Source organism: Fundulus heteroclitus, chromosome 22 (genome assembly GCF_011125445.2).
Source record: "Fundulus heteroclitus isolate FHET01 chromosome 22, MU-UCD_Fhet_4.1, whole genome shotgun sequence".
NCBI classification, from domain to species: Eukaryota; Metazoa; Chordata; class Actinopteri; order Cyprinodontiformes; family Fundulidae; genus Fundulus; species Fundulus heteroclitus.
In genome coordinates, this window is record NC_046382.1 from 19,858,093 (window position 1) to 19,884,878 (window position 26,786).

At 41.1% G+C, this 26,786-nt stretch overlaps 2 protein-coding genes across 5 annotated transcripts in view; one reads left to right on the plus strand and one right to left on the minus strand.

The window, feature by feature from the left end:
* Positions 1-181: 181 nt before the first annotated feature.
* Positions 182-11,262, minus strand: znf451 (zinc finger protein 451). Of its 4 annotated transcripts, none has more exons than XM_021311172.2 (13): positions 11,126-11,262; positions 10,466-10,532; positions 10,254-10,337; positions 10,056-10,169; positions 8,402-8,513; positions 8,032-8,182; positions 7,823-7,949; positions 7,593-7,752; positions 7,298-7,445; positions 4,263-5,743; positions 4,092-4,163; positions 3,741-3,806; positions 182-323 (listed from the first exon to the last, which is right to left on the minus strand). In XM_021311172.2, exons 2-13 carry the CDS (start codon positions 10,523-10,525, stop codon positions 283-285), a joined length of 2,616 nt encoding a protein of 871 aa, XP_021166847.2. In that variant the 5' UTR covers positions 10,526-10,532; positions 11,126-11,262; the 3' UTR covers positions 182-282. The 4 variants fall into 4 exon arrangements, with proteins under 4 accessions (XP_021166847.2, XP_021166846.2, XP_012709073.2 ...); XM_021311171.2 differs by having other exon boundaries at positions 4,080-4,163; XM_012853619.3 differs by having other exon boundaries at positions 7,298-7,448.
* A 1,216-nt stretch (positions 11,263-12,478) lies between these two features.
* dst (dystonin) overlaps positions 12,479-26,786 on the plus strand; it is a 139,044-nt gene continuing 124,736 nt past the window's right edge. The window contains exons 1-4 of the mRNA XM_036126829.1: positions 12,479-12,744; positions 12,962-12,993; positions 15,520-15,708; positions 23,049-23,265. Of these exons, the coding sequence (XP_035982722.1) occupies positions 12,561-12,744; positions 12,962-12,993; positions 15,520-15,708; positions 23,049-23,265 (622 nt within the window). The 5' untranslated portion in view covers positions 12,479-12,560. The remainder of the gene's footprint in view (positions 12,745-12,961; positions 12,994-15,519; positions 15,709-23,048; positions 23,266-26,786) is intronic.

Here is a 26,786-nt window from a genome sequence, read left to right on the forward strand (position 1 = left end):
ACCGAGGAATCTTGCAGTGTCACCGACGCCATCTATAGCACACGTGTCAACACGCCAAAGTGTTTCAGTCGTGGCGCGACATCTCTTGCCATAACACGACCTCCTCTAAACTTCCAAAACGTGCCATCGGCCAGTAACAGAAAGTGACTTGTGTTGCCAAAACAGAGGGAAGGTGCAAACGTAAAACAAGAAAGATTTCTTTATTATATCACAGGATGACCATGTAGAAAACTTTGAACCGTGTGTAGTCGACCGACCGCACGTCAAAGAAAAACAAAGTGCTTAGAAGTCCAAAACACTTCTTTGAAGAGCTTCCTCCAAATCTGAAAAAAAAAAAAAAAACAGAAAGACAAGATTATGATTTACTGAGTACAGCAAAACAGAAAAACAATGAAAAATGTATGCCCTCTTATGATGCATCTCTTTTTAAGCGTTTAACACTTGATTCGTTTTAAACAAACCCTGAACTAATATGACTAATGCGACTTCCAGACAGATTGGCATCCATTTAACGGAGCTGTCCTTGGTTTCATGTAGTTTCTGTTTAAAGTGCAAATTGTTATAAATAGCTTATACTGATGTTACGGCGCAATGAAGAATTCCAGTTGTTAGACTTTAAAGTGAGATAAATAACACTTGACGTTGTGCTCAGATTGAGACAGAGTGCGGTAAAAATACACGGCACACGCAGGCACCGCTAGCAGGGAAACGCAAGAAGGGACAACGCTTTGATCCTGGTGCAGCAAACTGACTTTCCACAACTTTCTGTCCTTGTTAGGACGCTGCCTCTGGAATATGAGGCGGAAAGGAAGCAGAAAGATGGAGGAAGTTTGGGTTTTCCTTCTTTACATCCACGGGAAGTTAGTCCAAACAAAGCAGGGCTGTGTTGCGCAGAATCAAGCAACGGTCAGAGCGTTGCTCAAATGTGACCCAACTGGGTTGACAATTTTACATCAACATCCTCATAAAAACCATCATCTAAAAAGCGCATAAAGTAATGATCACTAAGACTTTTTAAACAAGTGCACATTCATTTTGTTGCATATATTTGAAAAGGAGATGACTAAGCATAAAAAGAGAAATGCTGAGGTGTCTTAAACTTCTTTGTACCTTTAGTAAAAATCCCCAACAAGTATTAAACACACTTAAAAACATCCACATCATTGTTTTACATCACACCATGCCCGAATAAAATAAAATAAAATAATTGACTTTGATCAGGGAAAGACAAAGCAGTGATCCAGAATATCACTGCTAAACAAAAGTTTAAATAGAACAGATAAACAGTCAAAGAATACAATTAGGGTGGATGGTGGGTGTTTTTTGCAAATGAAACAACAGGAAGAACTACTCTAACATGCAGGGATAAAAGCTTTCTGGCTTCCTGTAATGGCCACGGAGAGCTTTCAGATAAATCCATACTGCAGCAGTCAGGATCGTTGTTTGTGGGATGCAGGTCAGTGAGGCGGCAGTGATTCATGGAGCCAGGAACTTCTACAAGTTCATTCAACTTCATTTAGTGCTGACCGATGTTTAGTTCAAATGTTAACATGGGCGTTTTTCATTATCAACACCACATCGATTTTATCGCAATAAAGATGGAAATGTTCCAGTGCAACTATAACAAGTTAAAACTTCTTATAGTTGCAGAAAAATATTCAAAATTATTCAGTAATTATTATTTTTTTTTTTTGTCTCTGGATGGATAAATATTTATTTAGTTTTTTGTTGTTAAGCTAAATGGGAAACGGACTGAATTTATAAAGCGCTTTTCTAGTCATCAAGACCACTCAGAGCGATTTGTGGAGCCCAATTCATCCAGTCGCACTCATTCATACACCGGTCGGTAGCGTGAATGTGTCGGTTTGGGTTTAGTGCCTTGCTCAGGGGAACGTCGACATGTGAGAGGAGGAAGCTGGAGTCGAAACCCTAATCTTCCTATTGGAAGATGACCGCTCCACCCCCGATATCAGCCGACCGCAGATCAGTCACAAAGGTTTTCAGTCACGTCAGGGATAATTTTAACACAATGGTTTTTGTTCTTGAAGCAACAAGTGATGAGAAAAAAATATTTCAAAATACAATAAAAAAAAAAAAAATTACAGCAAATGCAATCAGACCCTTACAAAACACACATTTCTCTATCACTTCGTTACTGAGCTCTTCTCCAGTTCCTTGCCATCATTTTGTTTCTAAATGTATTGGTCGTCTACGGTTTAAACACTCATGGCAATTCTTAATGCTACACTGCCGGACAGGACACGTGAAAAAATAAATAAAATAAACATATTATTGGCAACAATCAAACACACCATATGTTTTGGGTTTTAGAAACATCAATTAAGAGTTTAGAACCTTTACAATAAATATACATTTGTTCCCCATCCCCAACTCCCATAACTGGTCTACATGTGTACTAAATAAAGGTGCATTTTTCCTTATTTTGGACGAACCAGGACACAGTCAGACATAAGCAGGTAGAAATGTCTCCTGAAAGCCGCCCTGCTGGCAGGAAAAGGCTGTTTAGATGGACCCTGAACTAAAGACGGAGCTTCGTAGAAGGATGCTGGCTGAATAACAGCAGCTTTTTACCTGAGTCACATTTTCTCTTAACTTTAAAATTACATGACGTGACTTCTGTATTTTTTTTATCCAACAGCAACATTTAAGCCCATGCTAAATATCAATGTTCTAAAAAGTTTCCGTTCAAACAAATTGATAAAATTCCAACAACCTGAACCGTAACAATTAATAGCGAGCTCGGACGTGCGCCTCAGCGTCATCTCAAAAGTTGTCTCCCCACTAAAGTTTAAAGTCAAAAGGTTGTTTTGTCAAAGAATGCATACTAATTCTTTAACAGGAGAGGAACATATAATAAGGATCTGTATAATCTGATTGAATTTGACTTTGGAAAATGCCTTAGGATGACATGTTTCATGAATTGACGTTTTATAAATAAAATTGAATTGAACTGAATCATACTGCCACTGCAAAACTGATCTCTATATTACAGACGATCTTTTAAGGGGAAAACACTGCATTGCAACCAATTAATAAATATTTTTACGTTTTTTTCATCATAACACGTCCGATATTGTCAACGACTGCTGCCTTCATTTGCGGTGTGACAGTCTTTAATCTGATTGGATTGTGCGCCTTAAGAGGACATATGCTAAATAAACTGAACATTAACAGCAATTCTTAGGCAACATTAAAGGTAATTGTTCGATTTTAGGCGGCTTTGTCTCATATTTCAGGATGTTTAAGGAAATGCACATCCCAGAAAATAAAAACGCTCCTCTTAACTTTCCCGGATCTGGACCTTAGAATCAACGAACTCTCAGCTGTTTTGACCCATGAAGAGTTGGAACCTGGTTGCCACCCAACGAGCCCGTCAGTGCTTTGGCAGGGACCCAAGCTCCTGTCGACATACTGCAGAGGGTTTTTAATCAGAGACAGGGATGTTCTACTGGGTGGCAGCGTACCAAAGTTGCTGACCTGTGACAACCTGAGACTTCTGCTGCAGGTTACCACCGACAACCGCTTTGAACAGTTCTGACTCTGCTCAGGTAAGTAGTGAATAATAGCTGACATACCAGCAACATAAAGCGACTTAAAGGATGCTCAGGGACTGAAAGTCTATGATTTAAAAAGAAAATTACCTGTAATATATTACAGATAATATTACAATATATATAATATTACAGAGGAATAACAAGCCTGGCCCCGTGAATACACACCTGCAGACTCTCTTGCTTCTTCTACGCTCAAAGACAGCGCACGCCGCAGCTCTTCCTCTGCTTGATCTGGGACAAAATCGGGGAGAAAAACAGCTAAGCGACATTAAAATAAGATGGGCTAGTTACCAGTAGTCTGATATAAAAAAGTAAATCATTTCCAGGGTTAGTTTCACATCCTGAGCATCAGAAGGGCTTCAACACACAGAGCATGAGGTTTGCAGTTTAACTTAGCTGCAGTCACAATTGGCATCTGGCAGCATTTAATTTCTAGCCTTGATGCTAAACCCCAAACTAAATCAGAGAAAATAAACTCTTTTGTCGCGTTTGTTTAACACCTACTAGCTTGCTCACCTTCATGCGCTTCTCCCTCACTACTGGCTTTACTGCTGTTTAAAACCTTCACCAGCACTTCATCTTCAATCTCTGTACAAAAACACAGACCCAGATTTAACACGGCTGCACAAAAACGTGACAGGGAAAAAAACAAAAAGAAGAAGCAGCAAGACCTTATAACGGATTTACCATCACTTCCTGGTTTGACCTCGACGGCGTCTATTACGCTTACGGCCTCCGGTGGCGGCTTCGGGTCCCCCGCGCGCGCCCTGGAGCTCCGGCACGGCTCCAGGGCGCAGTGCAGGGCGTGGTAGTGCTTGTGGAAGCGCGGCACACCCCTGCAGCTCTCCCGGCACTCCTGGCAGACCACGTCAAAGGTCCTGTCCAGGTCCAAGGCGGCGTGCGTCGTGTGGACGTGGGCCTTCATCTGCGCGTAGGACGGCAGCGACACGCCGCAGGGAGCGCACGTGTACCGGCACCTTCCCTCGGCGGCCAGGCTTCTCATGCAGCGGGTAAAGGTCGCCTTCTTCTCCTCCTTCGGCTGCTCCCCGCCCATACACGGGCACGCGTCCCGGCCGCGGTCCTCGGCGGTGGGCGGCTGAACGACTCGGGCCTCATCCACGCAGTAGTAGTCCTTGCTGTGAAGGCTGCCGTAGTGGTCCGTGAACTCGTCCTCGGTGTCGAACCGCATGCTGTCGCAGAGGCCGCAGAAGTAGGCGCTCCTCACCTCGCCGCCGTGCTCGTTGGCGCAGTGCCGCCGCACCGTCGACTCCTTGAAGAACTTCTGCGGGCAGTGGCCGCAGACGAAGCGCTGGAAGCTGTGGCTGCTCACCCGGCCGCAGTGCTCCGAGACGGCCGCTTCCGAGTCGAACAGGTCCTCGCACATCCGGCACATCCACGCGCGCCGCGGCGTCTCCGCTGTGGACGCCGCGGCGCGCGGGGCCGGCGCGGCGTCCTCCGCGCTGGTGCAGGCTTTGGCGTCCGGGACGGCCGCGCCATCGCAGGGAACCTCCTTCTCCGCCAGGTAGGTGTGTCCGCGGTGGGCCTCGGACACGTGCAGCAGGATGTCCTCCCGCCGCGCCGTTTCCACGTTGCACTTGCGGCAGAAGAAGAGGAAGTTGGAGAGGTGCGCGCCGCCGTGGATGCGGCTCATGTGCAGGCGGGTGACTGAAAGCTCCCCCATGAGCTTGCCGCACACGCCGCACTGGTGGAAAACCTGGTTTGCGGCCAGGAGGTGCTTACTGGCGTCCAGCTCCTCGGAGAACTGCAGGCCGCACTCGCAGGACCAAGCCGTCACCGAGGTCCTGCTGCTGGCGTTCACACTCAGGCCCGGTCTCTTCCGTTTGGCTGAAAACCCGCCGCAGTCCAATCCTTCCTTTCTTTTGTGAAAGTCAGCCTCGAGACCAGACGACATTCTTCTCTCCCGGGCCTCTGCTTTTCTCTGGGTTTGCTGGATCTCAGCGAAGCGGCTGTACTGCAGGAGCGCCTTGGCCATGCTCTGATTGACCTCCACCTCGTGAAGCGTCGCCTCTCTGTGCCTTTCCATCTCGGCGTGGCTGAGGAAGATTTCCGAGCAGAGGACGCACTGGCCTCGCACTTGAAGCTGCTTCGCGACCTCCACTATGCTTTTGTCAGACTTGGCCACAGCGCAGCCTTGCCTGCAGTGCACACTGGGAAGGAGACGTGATGATTAGATCCATGGAAACCAGAGACAGGAAGCATCAATGCCCAGTGCCTTGCAAAAAAAATATTCATACCCTTAAAAAAAAGGTTTTCCTCCCTTGGTTCATTACAGCCAGAGGCTTTATAGAATTTCGCTGTGGCAGGGCAGCAGTGTTGTAGTCAAGTCACTATGCCTCGAGTCCGAGTCCAGGTTCGAGTCTCCAGTGTTCAAGTCTGAGTCAAGTCCAAGTCATTAAAAAAAATCCAAGTCAAGTCCAAGTTCCGCAGTAAAGTAAGCATATCCTACATGTTTTTAAACTAAAAAAAAATATAGACACTCCACCACATTGCACTAATAATTTAGATATTAAAATCATACACCAAATAATATTCTAATGACATTAAAATTATAGCCTAATGATATAAAAAAATTCAGAATGATCTGAATGTAGGAGTCCGAGTCCAAGTTCGAGTCATCAGTGCTCAAGTCCAAGTCAAGTCACGAGTCTCTAAATTTAGCTAATGACTCGGACTCGAGTACTACAACACTGCAGGGCAGCAACGTTTAAAACGTTTTCTTCTAGGTAACATTTGTCTAAAACTACAAAAGCAACACGACCCATCAAAAACAGAGGGCTTATTGATTTTGTTTTATAGTTTAATTAAAAATATAAATTTGTACTCATTTTACTATTAATGTCATTCTGTTGCAGAAATAAAATTAAAAAAACGGCTTTTCTAACTTTATTAGAAAACATAAAACTGCTAAGAGTGGTCTTTTTCATTACCACCTGTATTTAGAAACTGTGCAAAAAGCCCCGTTGTTTGGGCTTTGTCATTTTTGGTGTGTTAAGGGCCCAAAGAGCCCCAGGTTACAGACCAACACAAATAATGCACAGTTGTGAAAAGCAAGAGAAGTCTCTTGTAACGTTATCGAGTGCCATTTACTCTGATACCCCTAAATAAAACAAAAAAACAAATTTAGTAAATTGAGCGTGTAGTTTGATTTCAGCGTAAATAGAACTGTTCTGTAGCCCTACAGGTTTGTTCGAGAACCTTAGAGAATAATCAGCGTTATGAAGGCGAAGCGGCACAGCGGTGGTGATGCTTAGGGCAGGCTTAGGTTGGCAAAATATAAATATATTTATCTCAAGCTGCAAACAGCACTGATTAATAAATCATCTGATATGGTACAACTATGGCTGAACTGCAAACCTACCCAAACACAGCAAAAGCCCATGAAACAGAACCTGCCAAGAGACCCAAATATTTGTGCCAAACAGAGAGAGAATCTCTAAAACCTTCCAGCTGCGTCTGCAGTCACAGCAGCCTCTACAAAGTATCGGTCCAATTGGATGGAATACAATATAAATAAATAGCACTTTTGGATCTTTTTTTAAATATTTTTAAAACCATAGATTATTTTCCTGTTACCTCACTATTACGCTCTACTTTCTGTTGGTCTGTCGCGCACAATCCTGATAAAATAAAGCTATATTTGTGACTAACGTGACACATGCTTCTGCAGGGCAATAAATGCATAGAGTGCAACTGAAACCTACTTAAAGTGAGCTTGAGCTGTCTGATGGGACACCAGCACCTGGTGACACAAGGAGCAGCGGACCTTGAAAGGCACGTCCTTGCACAAAGCGATGAGGCGGTTCTTGACGTGTGGCGGGACAGGAACCGGCTGCGCTGTTCTTTTGACTTCTTCTGCACCAAAGTGACAGGAGGGGAGAAGAGCTGAATGAAAACTTCATAATCCGAGAGCTTTTCCAGTCTAACCGTGTAATTCCTCCGGTAAAAAGCATGCACACAATGTCTCGAAACGCTCTAAATTGACTCACTAAATCTTACCGGTCATGAGGAGAGACTCTGTGAAGTGGTTTCTGTCTGACATGTGCTGAAGACACTCGTCTCGTAAGTTGAAGATGAGGTAGCACGCGGGACAGGCGAAGCACACGATGCGCTGGTAAATCTGAGCCGAGCTGTGGCCGTCAGGGCTAGATGAGGATATCTAGTAAACATATACATTCAGAAATTGGCTCAACCTAACATCCACAACCAACAACGAAAAACACCCCGACCTTGGACTCCACGTGGTTTTTCCATTCTCCCTTGGTCTGGAAGCGCATGGTGCAGGCGACGCAGGCAAAGAGCTCAGACGGGCTGCCTCTGAGGTGGATTGCTGGGTCGCAGGGAGAGTGATCAAACCTGCACGACATATTGAGCAAAACGTTCGGACGCGGCGAAACCCACGCGAGCAACACGGCGATGAGCGGAGCGACGGGATTACCGTTTCAGGTGCCCTTCCAGGAGGGAGACGTTCTCGTACACGCGGCCACAGTTGATGACCGGACAAGTGTGACCAGCTGGACTGCTTCTAGGGAAAGCAGCGTGGGTGCGTCTTCTTCCTGAGCCAGCACTGATCACCCCAGGCTTAAGGCCTGAGTACAGGCAAGAGGAGGCTTAGTCTTCAGCTGTGACAGTATTATTACTATGTGACACCTCAACAAGCAGTTTGATATCCAGGTTTAGATTTAAAGCGAAGCCAGAGCTGAGAAAAAAAGGCTATTACCACCACATAAGAAGCATCACGATTATATATTTTTAAACACAAAGCTTGTCAAGTTGTTATGATCATTCGGGTTAAATCCATAATTGACCTGGCATCCTCAGCCACATATCCACACAGCGCTTCGCTTCCATGTTCACGCCATTTGATGAAGAGCAGGCCAACTCTTGCTGCCCATGAGCTTTCTGTAAGATCTGTTTTTCCTAGGAAAAAGAGAGAAAACTAAATGATGACATTAATTAGGCACACAGCAGTAAAAAAAACAGTGAGCGAGAAAAAGTAATGCTAGTATTTTATATGACAAACTTATATTGTGCAGAATACATGCAGCGCCGCTTGTTTAAAAGGGGCCATGGCAACAGATTTCATTTTTCTGAGGTTTTGGGGCTATAATGTGGTCTGTTATGCACCGATGAGGGTGTGTGAATGTCGTGAATGTCTAAATTGAATAACGAAGGACCCGCTCAGAGGCGGTCAGCTTTGTTGATTTGCATGTTTGACCGGTTTTCCAAATATGGTTGTAGCCAATAGGAGTGGAGTCAACCAGGTAGAGCTGTATATCATTACAGCAACCGCAGCAACCGACCCATTTACTGAGGAGGGACATTTGACCTGATAAAACAAGCTGACTTTTTTTTATTTTGGGAATTCTTTGGGGAATTTATATATGCATCAATATCAACTAAATGAAATTGTTTATACAGTGATGTCATACCACCTTTAAAGTTGAGCAGCATTTGTTTATTTATAGGAGCTGTGGCCACTGGAGGGCGCTATTGCAATTTTCCTAACCACATACAGTACAATAAACAGCAGGCAAAAATAAATAAATGGATATTTAGTTTAATTTTGTTTTTGCATTAACCGAAACAAAAGATTGAAAGATTTTTTTACTGTCACCACGTGTTACTGTGGTGAAAAAAAAAACCCAACTCTAGTGAGATGTAGTGGGGACTTCCATTCATGCTAAAGTTTCAGAATTGTTTACATTTTTCGTTTTTATTTAAAATAAATCTACAAAGAATTCTAAGAGAACGGCATTGTGACCTTTGAGTTGCTACCGTAGATTATAATTTTTTTGTTCATAATTAAATTGTATGCTTAGTGGTTAAATTAAAGGGTAATGCTGCACACTAGTTCTGCTGTGTTTTGTGTGTTCTGGATATATGCATGTTGCAAATTCTGGTTGCATAAGCTGAGTGTGGGTCAGCTATGATCAGGTAACAGGACTCTGATTTTGCACAAAGCGTTTAAAGTAAACTTCGCACTCCTTATACCAATTTCACTGTAAATTCTTGCCATGGACAGCTCGATGGCAGCATGAAAACATCTACAGCAGTAACTATTAAAAAAAAAAAAAAAATATATATATATATTCAAAGTCATGTGCAACTCTCTTCAACTTTTTTCATGTCACCTTAAGATGTCTAGCTTCATTATATTTTATTGCCATTTAATGTGACAGACACACAAAGTGGCACATGATTGTGGAGCATAAGGAAAACGATACACTTTCCCCATTAAAGATTAAGCACTACTTAATGTTGGTAGATAACAAAAAAAAAAACTCAAAACACACAGACGTTTTCATGTTGCAAAGCCACATCTAAGGTGTATGAATCCCTTTGTGATGCACAACACTATTTATACTATTTTACAGGCTTTAGAGACCTCTGCCTGGTTTTTCTACCTTACAACATGACAAGGTAGAAGAACACCGCAGCTTTAGTTTCATGAAGTCTTACCTTAAATGCTTTACATTTATCTGCCCTCTCTTTTTTCTCCTGGGCCACCTTATGCGCCAGTCTGTCGAGTGTGGACACTGCGTGAGCTCTGTCTTTGTCGATTTTGTCTTCGAGCTTAGGGGGATTAAAGAAAAGAAAAAAAAAAGGTTTCAGGAGTTTGTATTCACGTTTCTAAAAACATCCAGCACAGCCACTCACCCTGCCGGCCGGCGACGAGCCTCCCTCGTCCTCGCTGTCACTCAGCAGGTCGATGCATTCCAGTAAGGGTCTAATAGGGCCCTCCTGAAATAAGGACAGCGCTTTGCATCACAGCAAAATACCACCGCGTTCAAGATCTGTGCTGCAGCTTCCTGTGCCGTAACCATAGGGAACTGCTGCTCTCTTCATAGCTAACTGTAAACGCGACTCACCGATACAAACTCCACTTCTTCCGCTTCGTCGTCATCTTCTGCTTGGGTTGGTGAAGACATTTTGCCTCTGCAAAAAATTAAATACAATAATAATAATAATAATACATTTTCAGCTAAACATGCAAATTTAGAACATGAACAGTGCAAACAGGGTGTATAAATAATAAATAATAACGCTGGGGGGTTTAGCGTTGGGCCAGCTGGTAAAAAATTAGGGCATAAATAAATCAGTGCTGCTGAGCATTTAATTAAAAAAAAAATCACTGTTGTTGCAATAAAACATGCAACCACCAGGGGTAGACAAAGTGCTACATCCAAGGACTGAACTAAATCGAACGTAAATTGTACTTAATATAATTTCGTGGACCTAGTCCGGGTTTAAAATGCATTTTTGCTGTCATTCAGGTACGGTATCGTTGTCCGTCACCTCTAAAACAGCTTACCTACCTGCCTAGCAACTTTATAAATTGTGAAATAAAGAACAAATATCCCAAGCAACAGACATTGCACACACCTCGTAGGCTAACATTATGCTAGTTGCTAGAAAAGTGCAGACATAGCAACGGGTTGATTTAGCTAAACTACCCTGCAATCGGCCAAGTTTAGCTTTTGCAACGTTTGTCAAAGCAGCATGTCGACTCAACCGAGTCAGTCGCTTACCAAATTCCTCCTAATGACTCCCCAGTTCACAGGATAGCGGCTAGCTTCTGCAACAACCCAAATCAACGTGAATGCTTCCCGCTAGTCTACGCTCTGCTACGTCAGGAGCAGCTGGTGCGCCTCTTTTCGCTTACGGTGCATGCCGTAGAGGCGGGGTTCTTTGTTTATCTCCACTTGCCCATACACAGAAGAAGTGGAAAGCTATATATATATATGTGTATATATATATATATATATATATATATATATATATATATATAGCTTTCCACTTCTTCTGTGTATGGACAAGTGGAGATAAACAAGTGGAGATATATATATATATATATATATATATATATATATATATATATATATATATATATATATATATATATATATATATATATAAAATGCCCCTCGGGAATTCTAATCCTAATTTATTTTCATTTAACCACAAACTCTGTTTCTGAATGGAAACGATACAGCCATCTGTTCGACTTCATTGTCGAACAAAATCTACTTCAATATAATAATAATAATAAAAAAAAAAACATGCCACTCACAACATGGCGGAGATATTGACACGTGATCTGGACGCAAGCACCAGCAGTCAAACAGCAGAACAAGCAAGCTCCGCGTGTATTCGTGCCTGTTTCCTTGGAGACGAGATGTGCGCCCAGATCCTGGGCTATTTACGTTCCAGTCTCACCTTCACGATTTACTTTAATTACTGTGGTGCACCTGTAACTTTGCCATGAAGTAGCGGTTTTCCATGCTTTACTTTTATAATAATATTAATAATACACAACTCTGCTAGTTGTCTCTCATTTCAAAGCATAGGAATGACATCATTCAGAATTTATATAATCGCCACAGGATTATGACCTGGAAAGGTTCCTGTGGGTGTCTGATCTCCTCCTCAATCCCGACATTTTCAGAAAACAATCCCATTTTATTATTTACCAGAAAAGCATGTTTAGGACTATTTATATAGCTAAATGAAAACTCGTCACATCAGGCCTACATCTGAGCCAGGCTGTGCCCAGGGACTGGCACAGACGTCCACCTCACCGTCCAATAGGACAGTGTATTGCAGCTCTCTTCTTGTGGGCAGGCCAGATCTGCAGTAGGTAGACGCAGCGCTGCTGGGGAGAAATCTGCTGACTCTCCCTGCCCCTTGTGGGAAATAAATAAATAAATAAAACATGCGACTCTGCTGAGTCATGCGTTGTACCTCAGAAGAAAAAAAAAAAAAGAAAAGAAAATGATATCGCCAGTCTGGACTGTTCACTCTGACCCTGTGCGCTGTCCACGTCTTGCAGTCTGATGCTCCACGTATGTCAACGAGCCGCGTCTTTATCGCGCATCCCGAGCTCCGAGCGGCGGAAGAGGCGCACAGGAGAGGAGGCAGGCAGCCGTCTGGAGCTGAAGGAGCTGTCCTATATTCCGCCTTATAATGATCGCTGCGGCGTTTTTGGTCCTGCTGAGGCCGTACAGTATCCAGTGCGTGCTGCTGCTTTTGCTGCTCTTGCTCGGGACTATCGCGACGATTTTGTTTTTCTGCTGCTGGCATCGCAGGCTCCGGAATGGGAAGCATCCCATGAAATCGGTGCTGTCCGGGGGACGCTCCAGGAGCCGCGGTGAGTGCAGCGCGCAGGCCGGCCGCGTCTCCTCGATCCCTGATCCGCTTGTATAGCCTACATATTACCGTGGATATGTTCTGTTTCCTGCATGCGTGTGCTGGTGTTTCAAAGACAATACATATCTGCGGATTATTATTCAGCGAATACGCGTTTGAGACTTAAAATGTTTGAGCATAATGTCTCTAAAGTGACATATCTGTTATCTGTCCTGTAGTGGGTCTCAGAACGCATCATTTTCGATCCGAGGTAGGATAACATTTCACATTGTTTGTCATTAACACAATAAACTTTGGATGCTAAGTAGGCCACGTCTGAAGTGAAAAGAGCCCCACAAAGTTGGGTTCTTTGAACTTTTACCCATGGGCTGCATGTGACTATTTCAGGCATTTAAGGGGCGCAATGCGCAACCATTATCAATAAATAATGCAGGCTAAGAAGTTTTGCAGTTTAACATAAATGAAGACTCTCCGTGTGTGTTCACATAAGCCTCTAACATAATTATGGTGACGCTGGATCAACAGAAAGGCCTTTTTCACTGTGGAAAACTGTCTTGGGAAGCCATAATACAGATTTGCAGTGGCTTACTGGAACAAAAACAATGTCAGGAAACTAACAATTTACCTCATTGAAAAAATGAAAACAAACAAAACAAAAACACATGTTTACTCGGAGTTTAATTCCACAGTAAATTACCTCACTAAGAGCACAAACTCTGTTATTTTCCATGCTTTTTGAAATGAAAAAAAAAAGAGCTGGTTTTACCATAGTAGGTCATGTTATTGAACCAACGGATACTGAATCCCCAATGACTCAGTTGCCATAGGGTATCATATTCAAGGACGCTAAAGTAAGACAGATGTGGACCTTCAGCGCTGTTAAGCTGTATCTTTTGGTCTCCTAATAAAACCTTATAGAGAGAGAGATGCAAAACGTTTTCTTTATTTTGGAGTGATTGGAAATCCTGTGTTACTTGCAGACTTCCATCTTTCTGCAGTTTTTATAAAATATTATTGTGTATTATTCATGCAGAGGAATAAAAAAAATGCACTATTTTAATATGAATGCTTTGATATAGACAGTGGTCCCTGTTAAAAATCTATGTTTTCTTGTCTGTAAGAAATTGTTGACCTTAACTGAAAAATCAAGACAATTTAATGGGGGGAGGAGGAGGGGGTTGGGGCTCAAAAGAGCAGAAAAGAGTGCATTAACCTTTGTTGCTTAAGTGTGTTAAAACACATTTGATTCAATTTCAGCATTCAGTCCTCTATAGAGGGAATCTGTGAGCGTCTCGCATCTTGACTTGACAATATTTGCTGTCTCTGCCTTGCAGACGTTCTCTGGTCTACAGCCCTCCCCAGATGACCCAGCAGTCTGTCAGATTCATTTCTTGACTCTGGCTAGGCCATTCCAAATATTTAGTTTTTCTCTCATGACGCCATTTTTTGTTGATTTTCTGGGCCTCACTGGGACACTAAAACATTGGTATACCCAGCTATCAGGGACATAAAGGTTTGAGGCCAACTCTGATGGCTGTGTGTGTAATGATTTGTACTCTGGGAACCTGGTATTCAAAGAATACGGAGACACAGAGTGGCATTTTCTTAAAAAGGTTTATTGAAGGTGGTGGCAGACATTACGGGCAGATGAGACCAGAATCGGCTGGTGATGAAAGAATGGACAGGCGATGGCTGACAATGATTTCCCAAGGAGGGCAGAGCAAGCACTAAGCCAACAGGAACACACAAAGTGGGTGGTGCACACAAGCACTAAGACAAACTAGTGAGGACAGGACGTGCATAGGAAAACCGGATCGAAAGGCTGAGCACACAGACACTGGGGAACCAACATGCAGGCATTGAAACGAGATATCTGGTGGGATTGGTTGTGGGAAGCAGGTTTAAATAGACAGAGTCCCAGGTGCAACAGCTTGATGATAATTGGTGGCAGCAGGTGACGCTAATCATGGAGAGTGGAGTAGGGAATGTAGAGACACAAAATAAAGGCCCAAATCAGGACAGTGTGGACCTATTCATCACTTAATTCAACTTAACAAAAACCCAATTCCATCTGAAGCATAAGTAGCTTCAAATCATGATACTGCCACCACCGTGTTTCACCTTGCATCTGGTGTCCTTTCAGAAAATGCTTACATTTCTGGTCTGTTTTTGTCAGAATTTTGCATTTGTGATTATTCTCTATTGTTTACTCCTTACCTCGGTTTCCTGCTGTTTCACAGCAGTTTCTATATGTTAATTTTCCCACCTGAAAGCAGCACATCCTTGTCTTTGGGTCCGGCAAAACCATCAGTCATGACGCTGTTGTTTTCGTGCCAAACATTCAATTTTAAATTACGGCGCGAAAGAGTGAACTTCAGGGGGACAGAATGCTACAAATGAATCAAAAGGGTTTCAACAAAGTGGGCACATGTTTGCAACCAGCTTTTTAGGTTCTTATATTTTTTTTCTCAGTGGATTTGCTTTTCAGCTCAATTAAACAACATAAATATCACAACATATTTTAAAAAAATAACTAATTTATTAAAGTAAATTTTTTTAACATGACAAAACTAGTCATTTTAACAAGTGTGAGAAACAAAGAATGTTTTTTTTTTGTAGTGCCTCAGATTGGAAAATACATTTAGTTGGAAAAAAAAACATTCATAGCACTCAGGGTGCTGCATGTTCAAATACATGAAGTTTTCTATGTTGAGTATGTTGACTGTATAACCTTTTTTTTTTTTAAACCTCTTTGACATTTGATCATGTTTCCCAGGGTTTCAGGCACAGTCCACGTCACTTGAGAAGGAGCGCACATGCCCGGGTGACGGAAGAAAAGCCCAGTCTGGTCGAGGTTCCAGAGAGTGAACCCGACTTATCCTCGACTGTGAGAAAACGCAAAGTTAAGAAGAGACTCCCGCCAGAGTTTTACCAGTCTGTGCAAGTCACTCCCACACGTAAAGCCGTAGGTATCCCTCCCTAACCGTAACCGTGATTAATACAGGTGATAAAGTGATGCAGGTGATTTGATTTACCCTCCACTGGGGTCTCTGGGTGCTTTTAGGTTCCAACAAACGTGTTTATATAAAAGAGCTTGGATCTGGGTGTGCTTTTGAACTATAATTTCTTTAAAGGTCATATCATTTGGAAAAGCTATCTCAGAATCCATTATGCGTCATTAATAATCATGTGACATATGTAGTTGAAGATTATCACCCCAGTAAATTATGAGCAATCATCTAACGCACCAAACTATCAATTTCAGCAAAACAGAAAATGATCCCCTGAAAAAAATTTTAGGGACCATTAACTGACTAAATATACAGACACAATTTTATTTTGATGAACTGGTGCAGAGAAGAAACATTTATTTTTGAAGCAGAAACTAGAGTAAGACATGTATAGGTGGATGGTTTGGGTAGTAAAGATAATTGTTTGAGAACCAAATTTCATGTTCACGAATTGACCTAAACCTTGAATACAAAACCATCCGGTAACATTTCATTTAATTGGTTATTACTGTTTCCCTTCTGTTACAGCTTAGCAGTTAAAATTCAAAATAACAATTCCCTTTTAGAGTGATATTTGTTCAGTTTGACTCAGTCCTCCTGTTCATGTTGGTACCCGCCATCAGTCCAGCCTTATCTGCTTGTTTCAGTCCTTCGGCTCTAAGTGAATACATCCTTCCTTTATGTGCCCCTGCTTGCCATACCCCAACAGTTTTATCCTCTTCAGGAGGCCTTTATCTTTTCAGATAAAGGCCTCCTAAATGGGTAAGACTCCTTTGTGTGGTCAAAATGTGAACTAAGGAGAGGCAGAACCCATGTCCTAATCAGAACAATAATTGTTTTTTTCTCTTGCCGGAAAGGTACATAGAGGTCTAAGCATTTGGAATTAATGGCTGTGGCCACATTAGTTCTTTTGGATAGCCGGGTTTTGTGAATGTTTCTCTGCTTTAATCTGAGAATACAGATTTTATACAGACACACAAAACTGCCAAATATTTGTATGTTATCTACAAACAGATTAATATCATATAACATATATTTGAAGTATCTCATATATTATACAGGGACTTGCAATAGAATTAATATCCATTCAATTATTATCTGTCCCTTCCTGATCTTTTTCCCATTTTGCAACCTTAACTGTTATGGATCTCATTGGGATTTATGGGACAGACCAAAACAAAGTAGTGTATCAATGTAAAGGGAAAGGAAAAACAGTAAATGGTTTACAAATACAAATCTAAAAAAATCCCTTGTGGTCAAAACTTTGCAAAAAACAGTTTTATTTATTTGCCTTAAAAAGTGTTAAGTTTTATGCTATGTCTTTACTGGTTTTGCACACCTAGAGATTGAGATTTTGCCCATTCTGTGCTAAACTGCTGAAACTCAGTCAGATTGAATGGCCAGGGTCTGTGAAAAGCTACTATATGTTTAAGTCTTACAAATATTGAATTTAAATGGGACATGTCATGCAAAATTAATTTTTTTAACCCTTAAATACACTTGTTCTGTATTTGGAGCCTCAGAAGCAGAACATTTGAATGTAATCTGGCCATGAGCTGCATAGATATCTTTATATTCTTTTTTTTTCTGGGTTTTTGTGGCACTAGTGGCTTGTTTTTTGTTTCCAAAGTAGACTGACAGGAAAGAGGGTTTGAGAGAGGGAGGAAGACATGCAGCAAAGGACCTCAGGTCGGAATTGAACTCAGGTTAGCTCATGCTAACTACCCCTGTGCCATCGGGGCACGCCCCCTTTATATTCTTTTTTGGGCCATATGTTTTCAAGCCGTTCAGTTTTCTCTGTTTTCTATTACTTTTCTTAAAACAATTACATCACAGTATTTGATCTGTTATTCATTACATCGTTCCTCACCAAAGCATTGCGGTTCCTCTTCATATGGACTACCAATGAATGATTTCATGAAAAACATGATATGTCCCCTTTAATTCTAGGCTTTCTCTAAAACATAAACATGCTTTGATCTAAGCCATTCTATTGCATCTCTGGTTATATGTTTTCTGAGGATGAACCTTCACCTTTGCCTTATCTATTTTTGCAACCTTGAGCCATTGATTTTCACGAGTTCAACTTAATTCATCTTCGTTTCTACAGGGTCGGGCTTCTCTGCACTTGCTGAAAAAAAGCATCCCAACAGCCTGATGCACCCACCGTGCTTAAAAATGGGAATAGCGCATTCAGGGTTATGTGCAGTGTTAGTCTTCTGCCAAATACAGTGTTTTCCATATAGGCCAAAGAGTCCAGTTTTGGTCTAATCTGAGCAGTGCATCCTCTATCTCAGGTTTGCCATATTCACAGGTGGACTCCATTTGAACAATTTGGTGACTTCTGATGGATTATAGACCTGTCCAGGGTCTCTCGCCCATTGACAGCTAGAGATAGGCACCAGCACCTCTTGCGACCCCAATAGGGATACCCGTGTTGGGAAATGGATGGATGGATGAATGATGGATTATATTTAAAGGTATCAGAGTAAAGAGGGCTGGCTATAAATGACTGCAACACTTTTTTCAGATTTTTACTTGTAAAGAATGAAAACCACATACCTTTTTTCTTCCAGATCAAATCGATGCCTCAATATGTGTTGATCTAGGACACAAAATCTCAATAAAATACCACAACGTTCCTGGTTGTAATGAGACAAAATGGGAAAAGTGTTCAAGGGGTATTTACACTTTTGCTGGGCACTTTATATATGAAGCATTGTGTCCAAAATATTAGATGTCTGCTTAACCTTTAATTCGTAATGCAAAATGTCACTTCCAATTTAGTTTGACTTGTGATTTCTGTGTCAAATTTTGTGTGTTGTTGGAAGTGACGAACAGTTCAAAGGAACCTATTGATCTCCGTAGTCCTGTTCTTTGCTGCATGATAGCAGGAGATCACAGGGGGAAATGTCTGTTTTTAATCACTGCACTCTTCAACAAACCACATCCATCCCAGTTGCACCAGAGCTCGGTTTCACATCACTTCTTTCACTTTTTATGCGTCTAACCAAACAACGCTTTCAATAAATTGGCCATAAGTATGACATTACCAGCAGCGTGGCAGTACTGTTCCCCTAATCATGCAAAACAGCCTCATCAGTTCCACCAATTACTAAACAATGACAATAAACATTTGACAAGGTATGAAATCGAGGGAGCGCCAAGGTAACCGGACATATTTTATATGTCAGGGTTCAGCATGAATCAGGAAAAGAAATTAGTACAATTAGGCTTATCGTCAACCCACTCTCATTTGTGATGCAGTCACGCACTGTCAGGATGACAGATATACGGCGGTTGTGTTGATAAGAACATGGCTACAGTGCTTAATCTCTTCAACCGGCTCTGACCGGCGTGGAGGAGCTACCGGCAACACATTTTATTGACAGGAAGTGAAGCCGGGGCAGACGTGTCTTATTTCACATCCAGCACTTAAAGAAGCTCGGTGTCTGCACAATTTTAGCCAGAACTTAAATATTTTATCAAATGAGTCTGGAGACGCTGCATTTCTTTTTATGTTTCACCCACAGTGTTTTTTTTTAAACTTCACAATTATGAGTTCTGAATGAGTATTGTTGAGGCGGTCCTGTGGTGTGGATGTTGTGTCATGTAAAACACAGTGTAAAAATTTACTGAGGTAAATAAATATTTAACTCTAAGAAATCAGCTTGCCTTAAGCCATGTACTCTTTTACTTTTCTATAATCTGAATAGGCAGAGATAGGATAATACGAATGCAACATCATGTAGCCTCTGAAAGACTTGATTTGATGTTGCTATTATTAACAGAGCGCGGCTTTCTTCAGCTCTGCAGTTTCTATTTTAAACAAGAAATTCTTAAGCCTGTTGAAAGATTCTTCAGATTTCCCATTTCATTCAGTCTATTTATGGATATAAAAGAACAGAAGTGGATACAAATACTAAAATCCTGTTTCGCTATATTGTTGTTGGAGTTTCTGGATCATGGTCAAAGCAGTGATTGCTTCAAATCTAATGTCTCCCTGAACTCTAATAAAGATTTTTTTTATTATTGTTATGGATGCAGAAAAATAAAAAGGTAGACTGTTTAGGCTTAAAAGATTCAACATTATGATTCCAAACTTTTTTTGTAATACAACCAATAGGCTTCTTTTTTGTTTTCAATAATTGTTTTAAAACATTTAATCTGTAAAAGATTTATAGAAGTTAGGATATTGTATCCATTTAAAACCATAAATCTTTCTATGTTGCCATGTTGAAACATTCTTTTCATGAATGCTTAACTGATTTTATTGTATTTTATTTTAAAATCAAGAAATCTCTATACCAGGATTGTTTATTTCTGTATTAGCTACTATTTAATCCTAAGAACAGTATATTTCAGATAGCAAAAAGTGATTTATCCCTAAGCAACAGGGAGAAAAGTAAGACTTAGGAGGATATTGGTTTCTGGGCTGGAGGCAGTTTTGGTGCCCTACATCTAGGTTTCTTCTACGTTGGCAAAATACAATAGATGGATTGGTTGGTGCATATCGGCATCAAGGCCTTGATTTCTGGTCCATATGAATTTAGGCTTTTAAAAAACAAAATTTGTCTTTTTAATAAGTTCCTTATAAACTCTTCATCATTTATAGAACTGTCTTTCTCCATGCAAAAAAAAAAAAAGACACCCAAAATGTTTTGGAGCCATGCCAGGCCTGTATAAGGAGATGTAACGCAATCTCTAAAGTGCACAAAAGACAAAGAGAGGGGCATGGAGTAGGGATGGATAGTGCTTTCTCTTTGTACTTGAAAGTTGGATTTTATGAGTTTCTAGTGGGTGAGAAAACAAGAAAAAGCCCTGAAGTCAGAATTCTGACAGAGCTGCCAAGCCTCCCCAAGTTCAGTATCAAGTATGGCAGACATAAGCATGAGCACTTCTGACATTCTGAATCTCATTAAACTGGTACCACACACATTACCAGCCAATGTCCATATTCAATGTTGAAATAGTCTTAAAGGTGACCTATTATATATTTGAAAAAAAAATCACTGTGCATTTTTCTACTTCCATTTGGTTCTCTACTGCTTCTACAAACAGTCCAAGTCCAAAATAAACAAAACATCTAGCTGTTTTTTGGCAGTGAGTAAATGTTTTGTTGGTGTCTGAAAAACGAGCTGTTCCAAAAACCTGATTATTTGTCACAATCCACAGGCGCTGCCACTCACCTAGAAACCCAAAGTAAAACTGTAACATACAAAAATTTAAAACATTACTCTTATATCCCATCTTTACCTTGAAGTCATAACTACTATTTAAAATACACACAATTTACACGTTGGTATTAACACTCGCTGAAAAATGTGCACATAATTCCTTTTAAACTTAACAACAGCTGAAAAGACACAGACAGTTAACGATTAGGATGATGCTAATTTACATTGAAAATCCTGCAGGAACTCTTGCGCTATTAGTTATTCTAGTTTTTTTTTCTCACATTCTTCTGACCGAAAGCAACCTAAATGCCTCCTGGAATTGTCTTCCACAAACCAACACTTTATAAAAGCACAACAGTCACACACAGATGTTTCTAGCTAGTTGAGAAGATATAACAGGATAGTTTAACACTGCAGAAACGTGTCTTTCAGTGTACCTCAGGAACTCTCTCTAAGGCTGCCCTGTAAGAATGAGCTACTGATTGGTTGTGCATGAGGAATCACTTCTTCGGCTTCTGGGTCTAACTCAGCGTTAAAATATATACTGTTGTACCATTGTGCATCTGTTTGCAGCCACTTCTAATTGTTTTAGAAGTGACAGACCCCTAAAAGCAACTAATTCTGAAAAGACCTTGAAATAGGTGAAACTGGGGAAGAGAAATGTCATTATCTGAGAACAATTTTGTGCAAAAACATTTAATATGTTATATATAGCTCATAAGACCTATCCTAATAATTCAAAAGGAAGCATAATAGGTCACCTTTAAATGTTAAAAGAAATAAATTAAAACAATGTTTTTTTTTTTTTTTTTGCAAAGTTAATGGTAGTAAAATCATTTTAAAAAATCCCACGGGTTAAACTCTGGTGTAATGTTATTCCCACATACAAGCTCCAACTTCGGAGATAAATCGTACACATCAATTAAGCTTTGCCTCTCCGAGGGTGAGATTGGCACCGTTCTCTTTTTAAATAGCTAAGGACAACAAAAAGCAAACAATTTTCTTCCCGAGCAAAACCTCTGGGACCCATTCTACTGCCCTGGTTACAGTTCTTGATCACCGGGTAAATTGAACGTGATTGTACAAGCATGTATTCCACCCAGCCCTTTTGCTTAAGGACGTGTTTGCCTGTATTTGCTCTGTTGCTCAACCTGGGAGTGTCTAGGTGCAGCAGAAAGTTCCTACAGAAATAGCGGCGTGGAAGCGTTCACCCCTTACTTTAGCTGATGAGTAGCCTAACGTTAAGACTCTTAAAGGAGCCTGTGAATTCTGGAAAGAGTAATCTTGCTGTGCACCTTTATTTCTCTCAGGTAACTATATCATGATATAAGAGTCATATTAGTGTGTTCTTTGTTCTGAGCGCTAGGCTCCATATATTAGGAATTGCTCCTGAAGTGATCATTATGGATGCAATGTGTTTCTGGAACTTGTTGTACCCATTTTTTTTCTTTTTATTTGGGGGGGTTGTTTACATCCACCCGGTTCCTTTGTTTAAGAGATGGCGCTCTAACACAGCAGTGAGCGCTGGAGCTGCTGCTGCTGCTGTTGGCTGCCGGGTATGACGCGCAGACACATGCAGTCTGCTCTCCCATCACGGTCCAGCTCCGTATACATCCTCGGCACACAGCACCCACACGGCATCATCCAGTCCTCGGGAGATCTGACACAACCCCGCATCCCCGATGCTGTCATAAGAGGGGAACCGTGTCCGGAGCTGGAAGGGCGTGGCACCCCTAAAATAGATGACAGAAGGGGGAGGCTAATGATGCCCGAATAGGATGATATTTCTTTTTTTCCTCCTTCCAGCAGCCAGGTCTCCATGTTTACCGTGGTAAGTCTTAGATCTGACCTGGCGGGGGTGCTAGATGCTATTGCTTTTCGGCTTGCCTTTTTATTCGGCTCAGTCTTTTTATTGTTTTGGGTCACTGTGAACCGGTGGCCCGTGTCACGCTTTAACATGCGCGCACATTACGCACATTGACCCGTCATGGTGAGAGAGAGAGAGAGAAAAAAAAGTGATCACCGTCTGGTTGCGTTTTCTGTCTTTTTGGATTCTCACCCCAAACACACGGTTGTGTGTATAGTCAAGACATTGTTCGTTTCCTTTTGTCTCACAGAGCTCCAGTTCGGGGAACCCTTCCCTGCACTGCTCCATGTCTTCCTCGGCCGACATCTCGGACGAGGATGACAACAGCAGCGTCAAATCCGGATCGGCGTCGCCGGCACCCGGCGACACTTTGCCCTGGAACCTACCGAGACACGAGCGGTCCAAGAGGAAGATCCAGGGGGGGTCGGTGCTGGATCCGGCGGAGAGAGCTGTGCTCAGGATCGCAGGTGAGCGAGCGCACCTGGAGAAACACTGAATGAGCATTAAGATGTGATTTATGCGCGGGTTTTCGGGTATGTTGATGTGCTGTTATATACATTTAGACTGCTCTGGTGATTCAACGTTTCAACGTTAAAATGTCTATGAAACATGGAGATTAATGAGGACCTTAAGGAACTGGTTGATAAAACGTGTCGAAACGCGCGCTGAGCTACCTTTACGGCACCTAATCGTTTTATAGTGTTACTTTGATACCACTTCATCTCGTAAAACCACAGTCATAATTACAGCGTCCGGACTGTAGTGATTTACCATTAAAGCTCGTAAAGATCTGTTCTCATAGTTTCAGCTGATTTAAACCCAGACATAATTAGAACTTTACTTCCCCGGATCAATGGAAGTGCCATGAAGTCAGTAAAAGATGGAGTGCAATGTAAAGGTGCAATCTGACAGGACGCTCATTGTGTACACGGTAAAAAAAATATACATATCAGTTGCAGTTTTATTTTAAAAACTACATTGTGTTTTACCTTTTGCTTTTGAATCGGTTCTGTTAATAAAATGAAAATAAAACAAATATACTACATAAAAAACATAAGCATTAAATAATTGACTGCAGTAATATTGTGAAGAATTATTCTGAATAAAAATTACACACACATAACGTCATCCTAACCCTGATACCCCCAACTTGGTATAAATTTTAGTGTCTGAAGCTTGTGGAAAGTGGTAGGAACATTTTGAGAAGAAAAAAAAAAAGGAAAACTGATTGGAAAAGTATGGCTTAATCACCTCTGATATGGCTAACAGAATACTCTATGACAAAATGTCCAATATATGTTGTCCCAACTCAGAGTTGGCCTGCCCTTGCTTTTTTGCTGATGAGATGTAGACTTTGATCATGTTAAAATGGTTGGTTTGGGGGGGGGGGGGGGGCAACTTTATAAGTCACTGTTTTCAGATCATTTGCTTGACAATGATCTGAAAACAGGAAGGGACACATAATAATGGAATGGATATTAATACTATTGCAAGTCCCTGACAATAACCATATTAACTTCCATGTCCGATGTCAGGAAAAATGCTGAAAAGCTCCCACTATAAAATGAGAAAAAGGCAAGAAGTTAGATTTCCTAGTTTCAATTCAATCCAGTTTTATTTATTTAGTGGCAATTCATGAAACCTGTCATCTCAGGGCACTTTCCAAAGTCAAATTCAATCAGATTATACAGATTGGATTAGATTATACAGATTGGTCAAAAAAACTTTCCTATTCAAGGAAACCCATCTGATTGCATCAAGTCTTGACAAGCAGCATTCACTCCTGGAGAAGCATAGAGCCACAGGGAGAGTCATCTGCATTGTCCATGGCTTTGCAGCAATCCCTCATACTGAGCAAGTTTGAAGCGACAGTGGAGAGGAAAACTCCCCTTTAACAGGAGGGAAAAACCTCCTTCAGAACCAGGCTCAGTGTGAATGGTCATCTGCCTCGACCGACTGGGGGTTACAGAAGACAGAGCAGAAACACAAAAAAGCACAGAAACACACACTGATCCTTTTCTACGTTATATGGTAACAGCGGGTGATCTGTCTTCCCTGGATGATGTCGCTGCTAATAGAACGCCAGACCATGTGTACCTACTATGAAGGGGAAAAAAATGATAGAGAACAAAAAGTTAAAAGTTGTACAAATTGGATAACAGTAGGATAACTAAGCAGAGTGAGAGAAATAGACCCTGATGTCCTCCAGCAGCCTAAGCCTATAGCAGCATAACTACAGAGGTAGCTCAGGGTAACATAAGCCACTCTAATTATAAGCTTTGTCAAAAAGGAAAAATTTAAGCCTAGTTTTAAAAGTAGACAGGGTGTCTGCAACTGAAAACTACTGAACAGCAAAGACATCTTTTCTGAAACAGGGTGTAACTAGCAATACAAGCCATACTGGAAGAAGGAAGACAGTGAAGTTTGTCGCTCAAATGTGAGGTGAAATGATATGGACATGGTTGGCAATTAGCCCTGTGAGAACAACGTAGTGGGACAATTCTTGTCCTTGTGGTAGTAGCTTGTACATCTAATGGCCCGGCACCCCGTTGTTTGAACCAGCCCGATGGGAAGGCTCTGCCATCACTGACTAGGTGGAAACAAATAAAAAAAATTGATATTTTTTTAGCTTTGAATTCTTTTAGTGTAGTGCTTTTTTATTTACATGTGATGTTGGCAATATGGTGCTCAAACAATGATGAAATTACTGTATTTTTGTTCACTACTATTTTATTTAATTTTAAGCATAACAAGGTAGTAACTGTGTAAAGACGGCAGCATTTTTTCCAAATAAATCATATTAGACAGCACATTTGTTCAACCAAGAAACTTTGCACTTTCTTACTAACAAGCAAAGCTGTCTGGATGGTCTGGCTGTTGAGCTCCCGCTCAAGTCCTCTGTCATGGCTGGTGCATGAACAGTCCATTTCTCAGCCTTGTGATGTTCTTGCCTTTGAATAGAAAATTTTTGCATCAGAATTGTTTCCTAGTCTTATTCAAGGAACTGTTTTGAACAGATTAGGTTGTTTTTAAGGGTATAAAAAATCCTCTGTTTTCAGTTGCTTAATCTTCCCCACTTTTGTCAAACAGCTCAGTCCTGGGTGCTGGGTGATTAAGTTGGTAGAGCAGGTACATTGTGTGCAGAAGCTATAGTCCTTGACGGAAATGTCCTGGGTTCAATTCCTGGTCTTGGGCCATGTGCTGCATGGCTTCACCTTCTTTCTTGTTAAATTACTGTTCAATAAAGACCGGTAAGGCAAAAAAAAGAAAAAAAAAAAAGAAAAGAAAAAAGAAAAACAGCCTGGCCCTTCGGAAAAGTATGGATGCTCACTCCATCCTATCATTTCTTGCAGCCATAATCAGCAATGAATTGCTTTGCACACTGTAAAAAGTATTTTCTTGTAAATTTTACAACAATTTAGTGGCAGCTGTAAAGCAGCAAATTACTGTTTTTAATTCAAAGGATGGTTATCTTGCTTTAATTTGCACTCTTAAATTTTTGAGATGCTGTGTTTTAAATTTTTAATGCCATTTTTGCTCATAAAAGGTATTTGATTGAATTATATTTAGTAAAGTCTTAGACATGTATGGTTTAGGAATGCCATTTACAATATATGATAAGCAACACAGTGCCCTTGTATCACATAAAGGAAATCATTTCTTGTGAGGAACATTATTTCTGCTCAATTGGGATTTAGTTGCATGTCACATGTTAATGTTGACACATGAGAATTATTTGAGAAAATAATGTTGTTATAAAGGTCAATTTTCCCCTCAAAGAAATAGTCTGTATCTTATATTCAATAATATATCAGAACTAGAATATCCACGTGACGTGTGATCATTCATGTATGGCACTTCCTGTTGTAAAGAGATGAGTCACTGTGAAGGCTATTTTGTGGTTAAAAAATGCATTTGAAAATATGCATTTGCTTCAAAAAACAATGAAAATTTTCCTCTCAATGTCCCATGCTGTCAATATTTACTG

Coding starts and splice junctions, on each gene's coding strand:
- znf451 (XM_021311170.2), bottom strand. CDS start 10,525: ATGTCTTCACCAACCCAAGCAGAAGATGACGACGAAGCGGAAGAAGTG. Junction 8,514..10,055: donor ATAAATGTAAAGCATTTAAG/GTAAGACTTCAT, acceptor TCTTTTTCCTAG/GAAAAACAGATCTTACAGAA. Junction 8,183..8,401: donor TATGTGGCTGAGGATGCCAG/GTCAATTATGGA, acceptor GCCTGTACTCAG/GCCTTAAGCCTGGGGTGATC.